Source organism: Rhipicephalus sanguineus, chromosome 2, assembly GCF_013339695.2.
Source record: "Rhipicephalus sanguineus isolate Rsan-2018 chromosome 2, BIME_Rsan_1.4, whole genome shotgun sequence".
NCBI classification, from domain to species: domain Eukaryota; kingdom Metazoa; phylum Arthropoda; class Arachnida; order Ixodida; family Ixodidae; genus Rhipicephalus; species Rhipicephalus sanguineus.
Genome location: NC_051177.1, coordinates 30,307,123 through 30,323,786, shown reverse-complemented (window position 1 = coordinate 30,323,786; position 16,664 = coordinate 30,307,123). Strand labels below are relative to the sequence as shown.

At 47.4% G+C, this 16,664-nt stretch overlaps 1 protein-coding gene across 2 annotated transcripts in view; it reads left to right on the top strand.

The window, feature by feature from the left end:
- The first annotated feature begins 3,698 nt into the window (after positions 1-3,698).
- LOC125756198 (uncharacterized) overlaps positions 3,699-16,664 on the top strand; it is a 478,353-nt gene continuing 465,387 nt past the window's right edge. For both annotated transcript variants that reach the window (XM_049412274.1, XM_049412273.1), the window contains exon 1: positions 3,699-4,250. In XM_049412274.1, the coding sequence (XP_049268231.1) occupies positions 4,107-4,250 (144 nt within the window). In that variant the 5' untranslated portion in view covers positions 3,699-4,106. The remainder of the gene's footprint in view (positions 4,251-16,664) is intronic.

Here is a 16,664-nt window from a genome sequence, read left to right as displayed (position 1 = left end):
TAAAATAATGAGAAACAAAGAAGGCCACCCAGCTGCGCTCTTCCTTCAGGCTTGGCACGACTAGTGCGAAGCTGCCATACTAGTGAACGGGAAAGGCAACGCCGGCTGCGAGAAGAGCCCGAAGCGATGGAAGCCCTGTACGCCAACGGCGACGTACCCGTAGATCTATGAGAGGTGCGACCGCTCGGTTCTGGAGTTTGGACAACCGCGTCGTGACTAACCTAGCTAAAGCCTATAGCAACAACCTATAGAAGCAACCGGAGTAGACTTCAGAATCGTCCAGTTGCGCTGTTTCAAGCCTTAATTGCGCGACTTAGTGCAAGCTTCGCCATTTTTATTATTTGTTTTTTGTTTGTTTGTTTCGTGCGTGTTTCTGTCAGTTTTTTTAATGAGTGCTCTTAATCATCCCTTCCTTTTTTGTATACACAACATTGCACCGTTTGATGCGTGAAAATGCGGTATTGCAGTATCGAGTGGATTCGTTCGTGCTGCCACAGAGGCGCGTTCACTTGAAGCGTCCTTCAGATATTCGTTTGCACCACAGCTCCAGATGCACGCGGTGTAAAGGCTCTTTCACACGGCGGCTAGCAACGGTCGCGCGACCAAGTTAGTCGCAAACGGTCGCAAACGGTCGCAAATGGCCGTTTTGGTCGCAAAGCGACTGCTTTGGCTATGTCGCTCGCTGCTCGATTTTTCAGTCGTGCGACTGCAGTCGCAAGCCCTTTAACCAATCAGATGCGCAGTAACAGGACGTCAGCCTATTTTACGTGGCAACGGCAATGCGAGCTGTATACCAGCAGACGTGAATTCTATGTGGCGACGCATATAGGTCGCACGCAGGTGTGAACATCGGTCGCTTTGAGTCGCTTTTTGACCGCCAGTCGCAAACGGTCGCGCGACCAGCGCTAGTCGCAGGTGTGAACGAACCTTAAACGCACGCGGTGTAAGTGCACGCGGTGCATCTGCTGTGTAAACGTCAGCTATGCCGGATAATGCGCGGTAACGAAGTTCAGCAACAAACTCCCACAACAGAAAAAAAAGCAAGAAAGAAATAAAGAAAACTCGGCATTGGGTATCCGTCACTTTACACCACAAGTAAAGTGTGTGGCTCTTGGGACTTACGCTACGAACCGTCTGCAGTGCACTTTCACTACACAGGCTTTACGGCGAACGCGCACCGCCTTTGCACCTGACGTGTTTGTTGAGCGTCAAACCGGACTGAGTGAATTCACTCACTTGGGGATATTGTTCGGTAATAAGGGATAGATGTAGTTGGCGGCGACCCAGTGAAAGCGCCTCCATTGTGCCTATTGACGGAAGCTTGTTTTGAAGCAGATGTCGCTGTAATTCTTAAAAAGGCCGCTCGGTTTCTAAGCTGCACCGGGAAGGAAGTGTCTGCATGTGGGAGTTTCAGCTATGCCACGCACGAACCGATTCTTCGTGCCGAAGCGCAAACCACGCTCCGTGATTTAAACGTCCCAGCAAAACGCACATGGCGCTCTGTCGCCCATTCCAGCTGGCTCTCTCGCGGCTTGTCTCCAAATCGCGATACATACTGGTCGTGGAGGCGACGCCTGCAAGGGACTTCCTGGAAGCCCTTGGTGGTGCTGTGCGTCCTCGCAGACCTTCCGTGGACGTGTCTATATGCTGCCGTGGGTGTCACGCCCGGCTTTTTGTGTATGCGCATTCGTATAACCTGAATTTCAATCCAGTGCCCTTGTTTTTCCCGCTCACGACTGGCCGTTGTGTTTGCCGCGCCCGTCGAGTGGGAAAGCCGGCTAGGATAGTGTACGCACTGTCTCCCAGCTGCCTCTTGTTACGCGGGGGCTTCGAGCAAACACAGTGCCTGTTCGCAGCCAACGCCATTGCCATTGCGACACTATCTCGAGTTCTGTATTGTCGATCGAGTTGGCTATGTAGCGACGCTTCTTTGTTCGTTTTTCTACCGTTATCTTACTCCCATAGCACTGGCTTCGACGCTGGATGTCTTTCATTTTTTTTTTCATCTTCACAGTACCAATGGGACGCAGCTTCCGTACGTGTGGGTGTTCAATGCCCGATTACTACACGCACTTTTCGTTTTCATTTACAAGTGGCATCCCCGCAGCTGTCGACGCATTTGTAATGCGTCTTATTTATTCCGAGCACATGTTCTAAACATTAATTTCTTCACCTGATAGCGTCCACATGTTGCTTATTTTTCGATCAAATCAGTCGTTGTTTCTTTATCCACAAGCCAGCACACCTCGGTCTTCCTGATAATGTGTTTAAATGTCTCGAAAGCTATTTTTCTTATCGTAGTCAGCTTAGCACTGTAAACGGTTCGAAATAGTCATCAGTTCCTGTCACGTTTGATATATCGCACGGATCGGTGTCAGGCCCTCTGATGTTCTTAATTTACACCAAGGACACATCAAAAGGAATTACTTCGAAAATCGGGTTATATGCAGATGACTGCGTTGTTTACCGCCCAATTATACTCATGCTGATATAGAAGTTCTTCAATCCGATCTGAACAATATTTCTGACTGGTGCAGTACCTGCACATGGCTCCAACACAACTAAGTGCAATTACATTCGTTTTTAGAAGGAGAAAGCTAGACTCCCCAATTACCTATACGTTATCAGCAATGCCAATTTGCTGCATGTAAAATAAGCAAAGAACCTTGGTGTATACTTTACCGACGGCCTTTTATGGGATGTACAGACAAGAAAAACTGCAAATAAAGCCAACAGAACCCTTACTTTTCTTGGTTCGTGCTTTCAACGCGTGCACTTAGAACGTGAAAAAACTTCTCTACACGTCATACATACGTCATATTCTCGAGTACGCGCGCGTACTGTGATATCCTTATCAATAAAACGTGTAGGCTCGCTGGAATGCTTTCCGCATTTGTTTTGCCGTGACGTCACAGATTTTGATTGCGTTAGTGTTATCGGTAAAATCAACTAAATTGCGCTCAAAGAGAGCCAGACAGCGAAAGCGGCAAGTTTCAGGAAACATTAGCGAGCCAATGTGGACAAAATACGAAGAGAGAGAGAGAGATGGGGGGGGGGGGGGGGGCATTGAAATAAGTGATGTCACACTGGCGTTCAGGTGCTGAAATGCTGGTGCAAAGTTCGGAACTGAATCTTTGACTTTCATTTTATATTCCTATATGAATTGAAATTAACGAGAATAGAATTGTAAAAGACTAATCTATGAGTCTAAACTGACTGAGTGCCCCTACAAAGCCGCAGTTCGGTCCGCTCGTCCGCGCCTCCATATTTGGTGCCCAACGTGGGGGCACCGAACCTCGACCCTGCTATAAAGGGTCTCCGACGCCATCCAGTCTGATCAAGGAAGAGTGAAGCATATACGGGGTTTGTTTCATTCTCTTTATCTTGATGCGCGCCCGTCAAATAGCATCTTGTGTAGGGGGCTGTCCTGGATGCTTTCTCTAGGAAAGTGGCATGCCTCCACGGACAAGTCCGCTGCCGCCGATCACTGGCCGTCGCCAGAGGCGGACCCGAATGTTGGCCCAACACGGCAGCGTGCGGCAGCAGACATCCGCGGCGCCCTACAACACCGGCGCTGCCCGGCGAAACCAGTTTGTTTATTGGTGATTGCGATGCGCCGCTTATATCCCCCTCCTTGCCCCGTCGGCGCGCACTTTCCCCCGCTGTCACTCGCGGCAGCCCTGGAGGGCGGCGGTGCGCGTAGCAGCAGCTGCCGCCTCACGCCTTGGCAGCCGACACGGGTCTCGCTCGCATTCCCGCAACGGGACACCAGCCGAGCGTTTGGCAGCTCGCATCGCGCCTTTCGACCATTGTAGGAACCGTTGCCGCTGCTGCTACCGTGCGACGGCAGCAGGCAGGCGGCGGCCCACCGTCGTCGTCTCGTCCGTGCGGGCCCACGTGGTCGGCGCCGACGTCCTCGACCCCGCGAGCGGCCTCGGGCGGATGCATGGCCGTTGCAGCGTGCTCCCACCGGCCGCCGGCGCCCAGGAAGCCCAGACGACGTGCCTCAGTCACGAAGCGTGGATGGGCGCCGCTGTTCGCCGCTCCCCGCCGTCGTCGGTGTCGTGTGCGAATCGTGTTGTGACTCGTGTTGTGACGCGGCGACCATGTGGTGGTGCGAGGCCGCGGGCGGCCGCGACCTGACGCCCCCGTCCGGATGCCGGTCGGCGGTGCTCAAAGGAGGCGCCCCCTGGGGATTCCAGCTGCAGGACAGGACGCCTGGAGGACTGCCCGCCGTTGTTGTGTCCCAGGTCAGATGTCGCCTCTCCGATGACTTTCACTTGTCGTTCGAACGTAACTTGTACAGTCGGCGTCAATAGTTTAAGCACCACAAGGTCTAAGAAAACCTTGAATTTCCTAGCAATTCCTGACCGTATTCGGTCGACCTGCACAGCACGTGTTAGTGCGTTTTGGAGCAGGCCGGAAATTTGAATTCAAGACTGCCTGCCGAAGCAGCGGGAATGTTGCGCTTTTAGGGGCGAAGCTCCTTAAGGCGGCACCCGTTCGTCCCTCGTAGTCGTCGTGGTCGTAGTAGTGACTAACAAGTCTTACGCTTTGACCTCCAAGGTGGTGCCGGTGGGAGATTTCTCCTGTGCGTTGTTGAACAATAAAAAATTCGCAGCGTGCGCTTTAACTAAAAGCCGAATTCTTCTGTCTCTCATTCCCCATTATCAGCCATTGGCATGTTCCAGTAGGAAACGTTAGTAGAAGTAGAAGTGCAAGTGTTAGCTAAAAGCCGACTTCTTCTGTCTCTCATTGCCATTAGCAGCCATTGTTTACCTCCAAGGTAGTGCCTGGTGAGATTTCTCCTGTGCGTGATTAAACAATAAAAATTTTGTTCAAAACGCCGTTGATTGATGAAATAAACCAACGAAAGACGCCAGATGTTTTGTAAAAGCAGAACGAAAGAACGCCAGATGTTTTTCTTAAAGTGTAGTAGTAGTAGTTATATGTAGCCACCTCGCCCGATCGTCAACGGGCGAGGTGGACCGGCAACGGCGCGAGGACCCTGCCGTACGAGAGTTAAATCACACTAAAAGACATACTTTGCGGGCGATACACTCTAGTGAGCTTTCAACTTTTCGTCTTAATGTACATGACAAAGAAATTATTTCTACGAAAAACGCAAGGCACACCTTGAGCAATATGTTTGGTTTTGGGACGCTAAATGGAACCATGAGGCGATGCGAAGCCGGAGCACTTGCACGATCGCGTTCCGTTGGCTTTCGTTGGGCATGCTACCGACCTCGCGTCGTGGAACGCGCGTCCTGTCTTCCCTCTAGCCTTGCCTTTAATTCGCACAGGGCGAGCGGGGAATGCGGTCGCTCTTGGCGCTCTTTCGCTCGGGAGCGGACTTCTTCCTTGCATTTCACCGATCACAAGTGATAATGAAGGGACCACGTAAACCAACAGTACAATAAAAGTTTGATGTTTAATATATACACGATGTTTCACACTCTTTATATTATGTACTGGGCGCATTTCACGGAAGAGTTTCACGGTTTACAGATGATTCCCTCCGTAGCTTCGCCCCACTCATCATCATTCACCCCGTGGATATGCTGTGATTTTTTTTCTTTTGTCCCTAAACTTTTGACGTTGGCTCTACATGTCTTCGAAGGTCACCGGACGTCATGACACCACCGCCGATTAGTACGGAGATAACGTGCTAAGTTGGCTATCGTGCTAAGTTAGCTATTGTATAGATGGCTTGCATTGACGTCACGAAACAACCATGTTTGGAGCAGCAGCATGTGGAGACGCGACGTTTGCGATGCCACATTAATGCTATCAAAACATCACATGCAGGTTATTTCATTATGCACGCGCAGAGACGCTCCTGCCACGTCGTTTTCACATTGTCGCAATTTGTCATCAAGACCACCATCGTGGTGTACCAGTACATTCAGAAGCGGCGTCCATGACGTCACGTGCAAGCCATCTATTGGCACGTTCGTGAACTTTTCAGGTATTTTAAGAATGGATTTGAAATAGTAGCGCAATGTTGCACCTGTACAATGGTCGTTGAATCAAATGGGAAAGACGTTCGACAGCAACATGACAATCCAATGATGCGTGGCGAAAATTTTAGTCCCTAATGTAACCGACGGTCTGGCATGCCAGTCAAATCGAACATTGTTGGTATTCAATTCAGGCTTTCATGCTGAGAGAATGGGAAGGGATACGATTTATAGTTGGTGCACATGCAGATATTCAAATGAAAACGTGTGCTGTACGTAATTTAGTCGAACTACTTGTTTTTTCAGACCTCTAATGAGCGCCTCTTGAGCACAATGTAGCGCTCAGCCGTCGCCCAGTTCATATTATCGGAGGGGGTGAAACGCTAAAAGTACGACGTGGACCTAGGCGGACCAACGACAGGCGCGTTTTACTTGCAACAAAACAGAAGGGAGCAGTGCCGAAGGCCAGGATCAACAAGCGCAATGACTGATCGACAGTGACAACTTATCAACCCCCCTCCTCCCCCCCCCCAAAAAAAAATAAAAATAAAAATAAAAATGGACACGGTGATTAACAGAACAGGAGTAAGCAAGATTGGACACATAGTGAGATCATGGTGGCCACCGCATGCGCGGACCTGTGCCTTCCATTAACGTCAACTCTTTTTGCGCTGAGGGTCACAGACGGCTTACTCACGCAAGAACTTCCATCCCGTTTCATCTGTGCAGCTACCACGATGATGCTGCTGCGGTCGTCCCTGTGTTGCATGTCAACAGAGGTCTCCTGAAGTTCTGGCTTGCAGCCACACGTGCTGCAATGGATCGTTAAAAAAACGCCTGTCGTTTCTGCGACCTTGTGCACGTCGTCCTAATAGCGCTTCACTCCCCTGGTAATAATCCAACACCAACTAGCCCGAACTACCACCATACCCAGTTAATAGTTCGACTGATGTGCAAGAAATAACCGCCAATATTGTGCAAAGAATGCTTGAATATGTTTCAATGAAATAAGAATCTCTGTAAGTTAATGCATGTAGCTTGTAGCCTAGTTAATGCATGTAGCGCAGTGTTCCACCATGTATCAGGAACAGGTGGCGTAACATGACGAACGCGTTATTATAGCACGTGGCTGAAGTGGCATTTGATATCGTATCGTTTTTTTACGCTCGTGTTGGCACCCAGCGCCTTGTAATGGCTGGAGTGAGATGTCATCAAGTGGGACTCATCAGACTCCGTCACAAGATCTCTATCTCCTCAATTTGTCGTATTACATGACAAAACGTTTACCCAGAATTATTCGTTAGAACATTTGTCATGTATCAAATAAACCATTACACTTATGATAGCTTTACTATTCTCACTTCGCTTTGTGGCCCTTAGCTTCCATTTAACTTTCTTTGGTTAGCAGGTTAGCATCCAAATTACGGCATCATACACAATCTATCTATCTATCTATCTATCTATCTATCTATCTATCTATCTATCTATCTATCTATCTATCTATCTATCTATCTATCTATCTATCTATCTATCTATCTATCTATCTATCTATCTATCTATCTATCTATCTATCTATCTATCTATCTATCTATCTATCTATCTATCTATCTATCTATCGTATGACATGTCTATATGACGAACATACATGAGAGGTCGTAACATGAAATCGTTACGTGCATGTCAAGTACAACATGAAAAAAATCACACCATCTCCCGCTAAAGGGGACCATGAGGCGATGCGAAGCAGTGTTTCGGCATGTAGCGCCCGCGTTTCAAGGTGGAGTGGTGAGGGGGAAAGGGAAGGGGGAAGGGAAGGAGAGAGGTGATGTGAGAGGGGGAAATTGGGAAAGGGAGAGTAGAAAGGGGAGAGGAGGAGAGATGGGATGGTATAGGAGGAGGGGAGATGGGAAGTGGGGAGGGGTGGGAAAGGGAAATGAGAGGGGGAAAGGGAAGGGGAGTGGTGATGTGGAGAGGGAAAGGGGAGAGAGGGAGTGGAGAGGGGAAGTGGAGAAGGCTTGCGCATGCGCAGTAAGGGTGGTCACGCCGCACACCACCACCACCACCACCACCACCGGATTGAACTCCGCTATAAGATGCTTCCCATCTAAAATTCGTGAACACGGAGTGTCGCTGGGGCCGAAGTATTGACATTCGGACCGCATGCCGAAACGTCGGCTCCAGCGACATCCTTTGTTCACGAATGTTTCATCTCTCCAAGCTTCCACCTTCTCCTGAACTTCTGCCTTTCATGTACGACATGATTTTTTTGCCACGGTCTTTGTACGCTCGCGGCCGTTTCACTAACTTGACATACATGAAAATTGGTGTGACATGAAGGTCATACATTATATTGACTAGAATATATATATTCCATTTGCATAGTATATACCAGAATGTACATGCGTGTTCTAGATGCATTGCCAGATAGTCGCTCTCAATCGGCTACTTCGCCTTGATCTGTAGAGATCACCGACATTCTTTCCGAGTCTGAACACACCCCCGAAAACTTGTTCCCCTTGCGGTAGTACATCGAACGAATCTCTTCAGACTCTGCAGATGCAGTTTCTAAACGTTTCTCGTAAGCTGTTTAACTGAAACTGAGATCCTGGTAGCCTGAATGGATCTACTCAGCGATCCAGAAGGCCATACCAGCGCTTCCGCAGTAACTGAAAGCGAATGGTTGTAGTGATGGATTGTAAACGCGCTACGGCCTTCCAGTGTGCATGTAAATGGTGCTATCCCATCATTTCTCTACTGAACACACCCCCGAAAACTTGTTCCCCTTGCGGTAGTACATCGAACGAATCTCTTCAGACTCTGCAGATGCAGTTTCTAAACGTTTCTCGTAAGCTGTTTAACTGAAACTGAGATCCTGGTAGCCTGAATGGATCTACTCAGCGATCCAGAAGGCCATACCAGCGCTTCCGCAGTAACTGAAAGCGAATGATTGTAGTGATGGATTGTAAACGCGCTACGGCCTTCCAGTGTGCATGTAAATGGTGCTATCCCATCATTTCTCTACTCATCCATCACCTGGACGAGGGAATGATATATGCGAGAGTAGAGTGACATACCTATGGTAAAATAGAAAGGTGTAAGCTAGACGGTCATAGGTTGTCGAAATAAACGGAACTCCCTTACACCCAGTCACAAACTCTAATTTTGCCCAGATCTCATTAAGACTCGAGAAAATTTTACACAGCTGGGTGCACATAGACTAAAACACACCAACATTGTACTGAACATAGCTGAGTCGTACTCAGGCCAACCAAGACATTAAGTCGGGTTCACATGGGCTCAAGTTCACGAAATATTACTCAGCCATCGTATCTCGGAGTCATGCTCACTTAACGCTCTCACTCATACTCACTCACCGAGAGTCTATTTAGGCGGACTCGCTCGGAATCAGATGCGCAAAAATGCTGAGCAGGCTAACTCAGTATCACCAAACTGTCTTCTCTGTCGGGCTCTGCCAGATTCATACTCGCCGAAGCATTGCTTAGCTGGGCTCAAACTCACCAAAATGTTACTTAGCCTGGCTCATTCAAAATGATTCACCAATTCTGCACAGCCGGGCTTACTCAGATTCACAGGTGGGTTTGAGTGTGAGAGCGTCCAAGAAAAGTCGATTCAGGACTGTGATCTCGTTGACCTGCTACACCTATAGTCGGGTATAACTTTAGAAGGCAGTGACATTCCCTCATCAAAGGCTGGTGAATATGGGCCATGCGCCAATGAGCGCGCACATTAGAATGACGTCATGAGCCGCGGAGGGTCGGTGACTTCGCCGTCCATCGCGTGAATGGGGCTGCTACTTTAGTTGCGGCGGCAATCGGCGGTTGCGCTTCGGTCATCTGGGCGGGGACTCTTCTGCCTTCTTATGTTGTATCCAACGATAGGGTAAAACAATAATAGAGACAACCTCGCTGCTCTTTTTTTTATTATTGTTATTAAATGTATATAAGGAGAGGTTGGTGCCAACGTGTGGCGCCGGCTGCTCCTCGTCTCTTGCATAACAGTTGCCGTGGCAAAGTAGTGGACGAGTAGAAGACTATACAAATAGGCACGTGGAGTCGCACAGCCCCAGTTCTTCAATAGAAAAAAAGTGCCCACTCAACAGAAAAGTTCACAAAACACAAATATTCGTGCAAACGAAATGTCCACACATACCATAAAAGTTCGCCACGATGCTGTCACGGCCGATCATTATGCACTTGCAAGTTGTCTCTTAGGGGCGCACTCTAACTGCGACAGTTATGTCCTTCATCACTCGCCAACAGCGAGATTGTCAACAGTGCAATGCCACCGAGAAACCTGAGATTACATTACACTGCTACAGCGATAGCTTATAAATTCTGCCAGACGCCCGGATTGACCGAAATGGTAAAAGCAAAAACAACTCACGGGGTCCCTTATGCATTCGACTAAGACGACTCGGAGGCGAAAGCCATCGTATTCTTCTTTTGCTTCTCAGTCAGTGTGTTGATCCTTCCTCGCTCCCCTCCCACATATTAGGGAGTTTTCAAATATATATGGTCTGCGGCGCTTTGGACACTCCCTTGTTCTAGGTTGCTCTGGTCTTGGCCAAGAGCAGTCGCTTCAGCGGGTGCCGTCATCTTCGTTTGACGCAAAGCTTTTGGGGCAGGCGTTGGGGCTCCCGCTAAATTTGAGAAATAGTGTTTCCCTAGCGCAAAACCCAAAAGCTGCTTTGTCTCGCGCATGCGCAGTGGCCTCGACACTATTTCTTTGGGGCGCCAAAACGATTGGGGCCCCTATTCGAAAACTCCCTATTCCTGCACGTAACGTGGTTTTGCACTGCGTCCGTGATCGGTCCACCTTTGACCTAGCAAACGATCGTGTCATGCGATGACGTCATCATTTGACGTCATGATGACGTCACAAAATTTCGTGATCTGTGACATCGTGATGACGTCATGTGGTCACGTCATCACGTGATGATTATTTTTTGCGTCACTCGTGTTGAAGCCGAAGCCGACGGTCAATTTTCGCCTTTGATGAGAGATCTAAGGCATTCGCCTTAATGTATATCGAAGTGCATTTTCTGCAGCAATTAATTCCGAACAAAAACACGCACGTCTACGAAGCAGGCACGTGGGATGAATTTCATTGCTGATAGCGGGTGCCCTTGCGAAGATATCACGCGAGCAGTTTTTTTGCGTATGCAGCTAATGCGCAACTCGCTTCTTGTTTCCCACGAGCTCGGCCGCGAAAGTAATTAACCGGCTTGGTTAGCGGTCGGTTTCACTCCGCAACGTTTGTCTTTTCACACGTTACGCATACCGAACGCGCAGCTATGCGGATCATTGCCAAAACGTTTCTTCGAGTCTGCCTATAGACAACAACGTACCTGCATGCCTGGAATTCGGTTTGTTTAGTTTCGGAAGAATACCGCTGCGGTCGCCGAACAAATGCCGCTGCGCCGAAGGAGACTGGAAGACGTGAAAAGCCGCAAGACGCACGCACGCACGCACGCACACGCACGTACGCGCGCGCACGCACACGCCGCGCGCGCACACACACACACACACACACACACGCGCACACACACACACACACACACACACACACACACACACACACACACACACACACACACACACACACACACACACACACACGAATGCGCGCGCGCGCGAACAGAGGCGTGCCCAGAGTTAAGGATTTCGCAAAGGTTTCTCCACTACAACACAATTAACAACAGTTGTTTACAATTTCGTTAGTGTTCTTGATGGGTCCGACCAGGTTGGCGTAACATTTCTAGATTTTAAGAAAGCCTTCCATCTTGTATCACACAGCAAGCTTATTAATAAATTATAATCAATTAACCTTCCAACTTACATAGTGAATTGGGTGGCTGCCTATCTGACTAACCGCAAACAATTCGTTTCAATTAGTGACCGCTCATCCAGCGAGCTACCAGTTTCATCTGGAGTGCCTCAGTGCAGTGTACTTGGCCCCTTACTATTCTCGATATTTGTTAATGACGTTACTAATGAGATTAATCCTTCTGTTCAAATTAAATTATTTGCGGATGATTGTGTACTGTATAATGAAATAAATTGCCATGAAGATCGAGTATCACTAAACTCCAATCTCCAAAGTATTCTTTGCTGGTGTAATCGCGGGAGTTGCTGGTGTAATCGCGGGAGTAATTAAATGCCAGTAAAACAGTCTACATGTCAATAACTAAAATATTTAAGAAGCTATCGTTCGTCTAAAACTAGGTTCCGAACTGCTTACACAAGTCAACGAGTATGAGTACGTGGGAATCACAATAACCAGCAACCCAAGCTTGAATGCTCACATTTCTAACATATGCAACTCTTCGTTAAAAAACTTTCCTTTCTCTCACATAAGCTATATCATACACCTTCTAGTACTAGGTTAACGGCTTATAGATAACTGATTCGACCTAAACTCGAATATGCCAACATTGTCTGGGATCCATACACAAAAACTAACATTGATACTCTGGAAATGATTCAGCGTAAGGCTGTCCGATTCATCTGCTCTAAATATCGTAATATTGACTCCCTCTAGTCTAATGACTAGTGATGCAGAACTATCGATGGTACTATCGATACTATCGATAGCTGACTCACTATCGAACTATCGATGGTAAAGGATACTATCGATAGTGCTATCGATAGTAAGTACTATCGATAGTTTTAAATCAACAGCGCGAACTCATTGCAGCATAAACTTGGTTCCCCGCGCGCGTGGTACATAGTAGAGCTGGAGGAGCAGGCTGAAGGGCAAGAAAGTTGACATGCTTGCGTTCTTCACCAGAGTGCTTCGCTGACACATGGTCATAAAGTCAGACTATCAAGCTGTAGCGGAAAGGAAGCCGTTACATGGGGTGGAACAGCGCGGCTTCAGTTTTATATTGTATTTGATGATTGCAAAGTAAAAAATTATCAAGAACAAAGTTTGTTAATTGTAAGATGTATCTGGTTGCTTTTAAATATTAATTTATTGATGGACATGTGCCGCCATTTTCACTGCGCAAATAATTTCTCTCGATAAAAATTTCCTCATAAGTCAAGCGAAGCTTACAGTACCTTATCGCAAATATTTTGGCAGTTTGGCCAGCCAGCAACAGCATCGTGATTCGCACGACTATGGATAGTTTGTCACGTGGTTGTGACGGTGAAGAATGCTGCAGCAAGACTGGGAAATATGAAGCTCTTTTTTTTGGTCGAACTTGCGCCCAGAAAGTCAAAACTAAGAATACAAGCGATACACGCTGCGCATTGATAGCGGCGAGAACAGTCGCCGGCCGTCGAGTAATCTGACAATCGGTGGAACGCTTCGTCTTTTATACATCAGTCATCAAACCTTCCAGTGTAAGCTCTGGAATAAACTTGAATATTCGCGTCCGGCGCGTAAAGGCTTAAAATGTCAAACAATCGCGAAACTTCTCAAACATTGCGGCGCGGTCTGCGTCAAACGCAGTTAAAAGTCTGTGGGTGAAACCCGAATACATCAAAACAAAGCAATAAACACGCGTGGCAGTAATATCGCTACTAATATTACCAATGGTACTACCGATTCGACTATCGATAGTTTATCGATAGTAGTACTATCGATAGTTTGTTTACACTATCGATAGTTTCAAAGAAACTATCGATACTATCGATAGTAAATTTACCGATAGTTCTGCATCACTACTAATGACACATCATAACATTCAAACACTTCAGTTACGCGGAAAAATACAGAGACTAAAATGTCCGCTTTTGCTCAAAAATAATCTTTTGTCAATAAACCCATGCCTTATTCAAAACCACTGACAGCACGTCGAACACGGCATCATCACACTGACTCTTTAATGCCTTATCGGACAAGAACTAGTCTTTGCAAATATTCCTTCTTTCCACGCATCATAACAGATTGGAACAACCTATCTTTTTCACAGTTGTCTAACGTCGATTTTTTAGAACGTGCAAGCATTTGACCCTACATACTGACCATTACATATACCATTATTTATACCATCACTAATCGGTTATCTTGTGTTCCGTGATCTAATAAGCTAATGCAACCACTGCTTAAAATTGCTTCGTTTCTTTATTTTTGCACGTGTATGTGTATATCTATGTATGACACGCTCTTGACAACATAGTCTTAATTTGAAGTGTCTGAAAACTTTACATATGACCGTGTTGTTACTTTTGCTGTTTACACTTCGCATTGCTATTTCTTAATAATTACACGGCTTGTGCCTTCCTTCTTTTCATGTTTCTGCTGTTTCTTTGCATTTATTCCTGTTATTTTTTGCTCAATGTGTGTTCTTTGTCGATAAACCATTCGGCCTTTTGCTAACCATTCGGCCATTTGATAAATCATTCGGCCTATTGGATTAAATAACAGAACACACTCACTGTTTTGTTCCCATGATTTTTTTTACCAAATCGTTTTTTTTTTCGAGAAAGTTACTTTGAGATATTTCCCTAATCAATTATCTTAAATTGGCTGAGTCCTGTTATACCTTCTGATGGTGCGAGCTACCTCCACTTTTCTTTGAGTTATTCTTGCACACAGGGTGAGAAACAAACACAGGAGCACCCGTTTGTTTGCGCACGCACGGCAGCGCGCGTGGCGTCATTGAGCGCGCGAGATTGAGCAACACTTAATTCCGCATCTCCCGTTACACGCAAATGACTCCGCCTTCCTCCTTCATTTCTTCAAGCGTTTGCCACTGGGTGGCGTGTTGTCGTTTTTGTTTTTGCTCTCCTTCACTCGACGTTAACGCGACGTGTGCGTTGGTTGCGGCGGCCCTCCTAAGTGTGTTGTTCCTTCGCAGCTTCCTGGTCGGCGGCTGGCGCGCACACGGGCAGTGCATGTATACTGTATGACAACACACGGGACCGGCGGCTCGCATGGCTCCCGCCGGAGCCTCATCGCGCCTTCGCCTCTTGTCACGACGATCCTTCCTTGTTTTTGTCCTTAGACGAGGCAAGCCGCGTTGCGTGCACTCGCGTGCTTCGGCGAACGTGCTCGAGGCTCTCTTAATTTCTTTCGTTTGCTCTTTTGTTTTGTTTTTTTTCCCCTAACGACGTCCTTGCTCCAAATGCGTCGGGATTTTACTTCGTGAGCGCTCGGATCTCGCACAAGAGTTGGCGCCGGTCGCTTTCTTTTCTCGGCGCTATTCACCAACAAAAAGAAAGAGAGAGAGAAAGAAACATATAAATAAAGCAAGAAAGAGAGAAAGAAAGAGATAAAGAAAAAGATTAAAATTTACGCAGGGAAATACGAGAGAAAAAAGGACGGATGCCGCCGCCGGTGGTTGGCAGGACACCGCGAATGGTTATGCAAAGTTATACAATGCCACATGACCGGATTTTGGTCTCTGTTCTCCTCCTGCCCGGCAGCGCTCACTGAGAAAAAAGAGAAAGGCTCCGCCCAGTCGTTAACGCTGATGCATTCCGGGTGCATGCGTGAAAGCGCAAGGCTCGCGTGTTGTTCTTTCGTTTTTGATTGAATGCCGGCATTTCCTCCCCCCTCTCCCCCCTTTCCATGGCTCACGTTCGCTCCTTGGCCAACCGTCCGGTCTGTTCTGCAAGCTGTTTGCATAAGAAGGAAGGAAGGAGCACGCTTGGTTAAGCCTTTCGTATGTGCGGTTATCATGTTCATCTGCTTAAAGCACTCTATCAGCAGTTTATTACATGCCAACGTGGATAAAAGCCCTGATGGTCGGAGATGAGGCCAGTCCTGTTTTAAGATGGAGTTATCGACTACTTAGCCGGTGTTTCAACTTTAAAGTGATATTTAGCAGGGCATAGCTCACCTGGGGCCTTCACGGTACTGCAAGAAAGAAGCAGGAAATTGCAGGCTTAGAAAGACTGATGAGTTCGCTTATCGTAAACGAAGCAGGCGTGCACTGTAACCAGTTATCTTGGACGATACCGATGAGCTGCTTGTGAGTTAGCAAATGAACGTGACGTCACAGAGTTTAAGGGCAGATGCATGAACACCCCACTTCTTCGTTGTTAATTTGTTTTCTTTTTCGGAAAGTTGCCCTTAGGCATAACACATATACAACACACTACAAACGTTTATTGCCTTGAAAAAAAGTTTTCTGAATCTCTAACTTACAATTTGAGCCAAGCAATAGTGTTGCCTTTCAGGCACAGGTTAGAGTAATCACTCACGAATAGACTAACTCATGCTCGTTTCAAAGCCATTTCAAAAGCCTGAGATAGAACGGCAGTGAGTGACGAAGTGTGTGAGTGGGCGTTGATATGACCACGGGCAAATGCCGGCGAGTATGTGAGGGAATTCGAGCGACGTATTGTACAAGTGACCGTAATTTAAAAAAAATGTTGCAGTGGCTTAGCTCGGCTATGCCAGGATAACGTAGCGTTAGCAAAGGTTCAGCTAATTATTCTTAGCTTTCCTGATTGTCTAGGATTAGCTTGATTATCATGCTTACTGCTGCTCCTATGACACACACACGGTATACGTATTATGTGGCACATGTATATTTATTTTGCCAGGCAACTACTTCGGGATCCGATGAGTTAAGCTTCTCCGCTCTTCTGCGCCGTTGAGCAGCATTTGCGCTCTCCTTCTCCATGGCTATACCACACTGGCGAACGCCAGTCAGAGGCGCTATCAAGCGGCTCCAGCGCAGTGTCAGACGGCGACTGCACAGCGAAGGCGAATAGCTGCACGCGCACC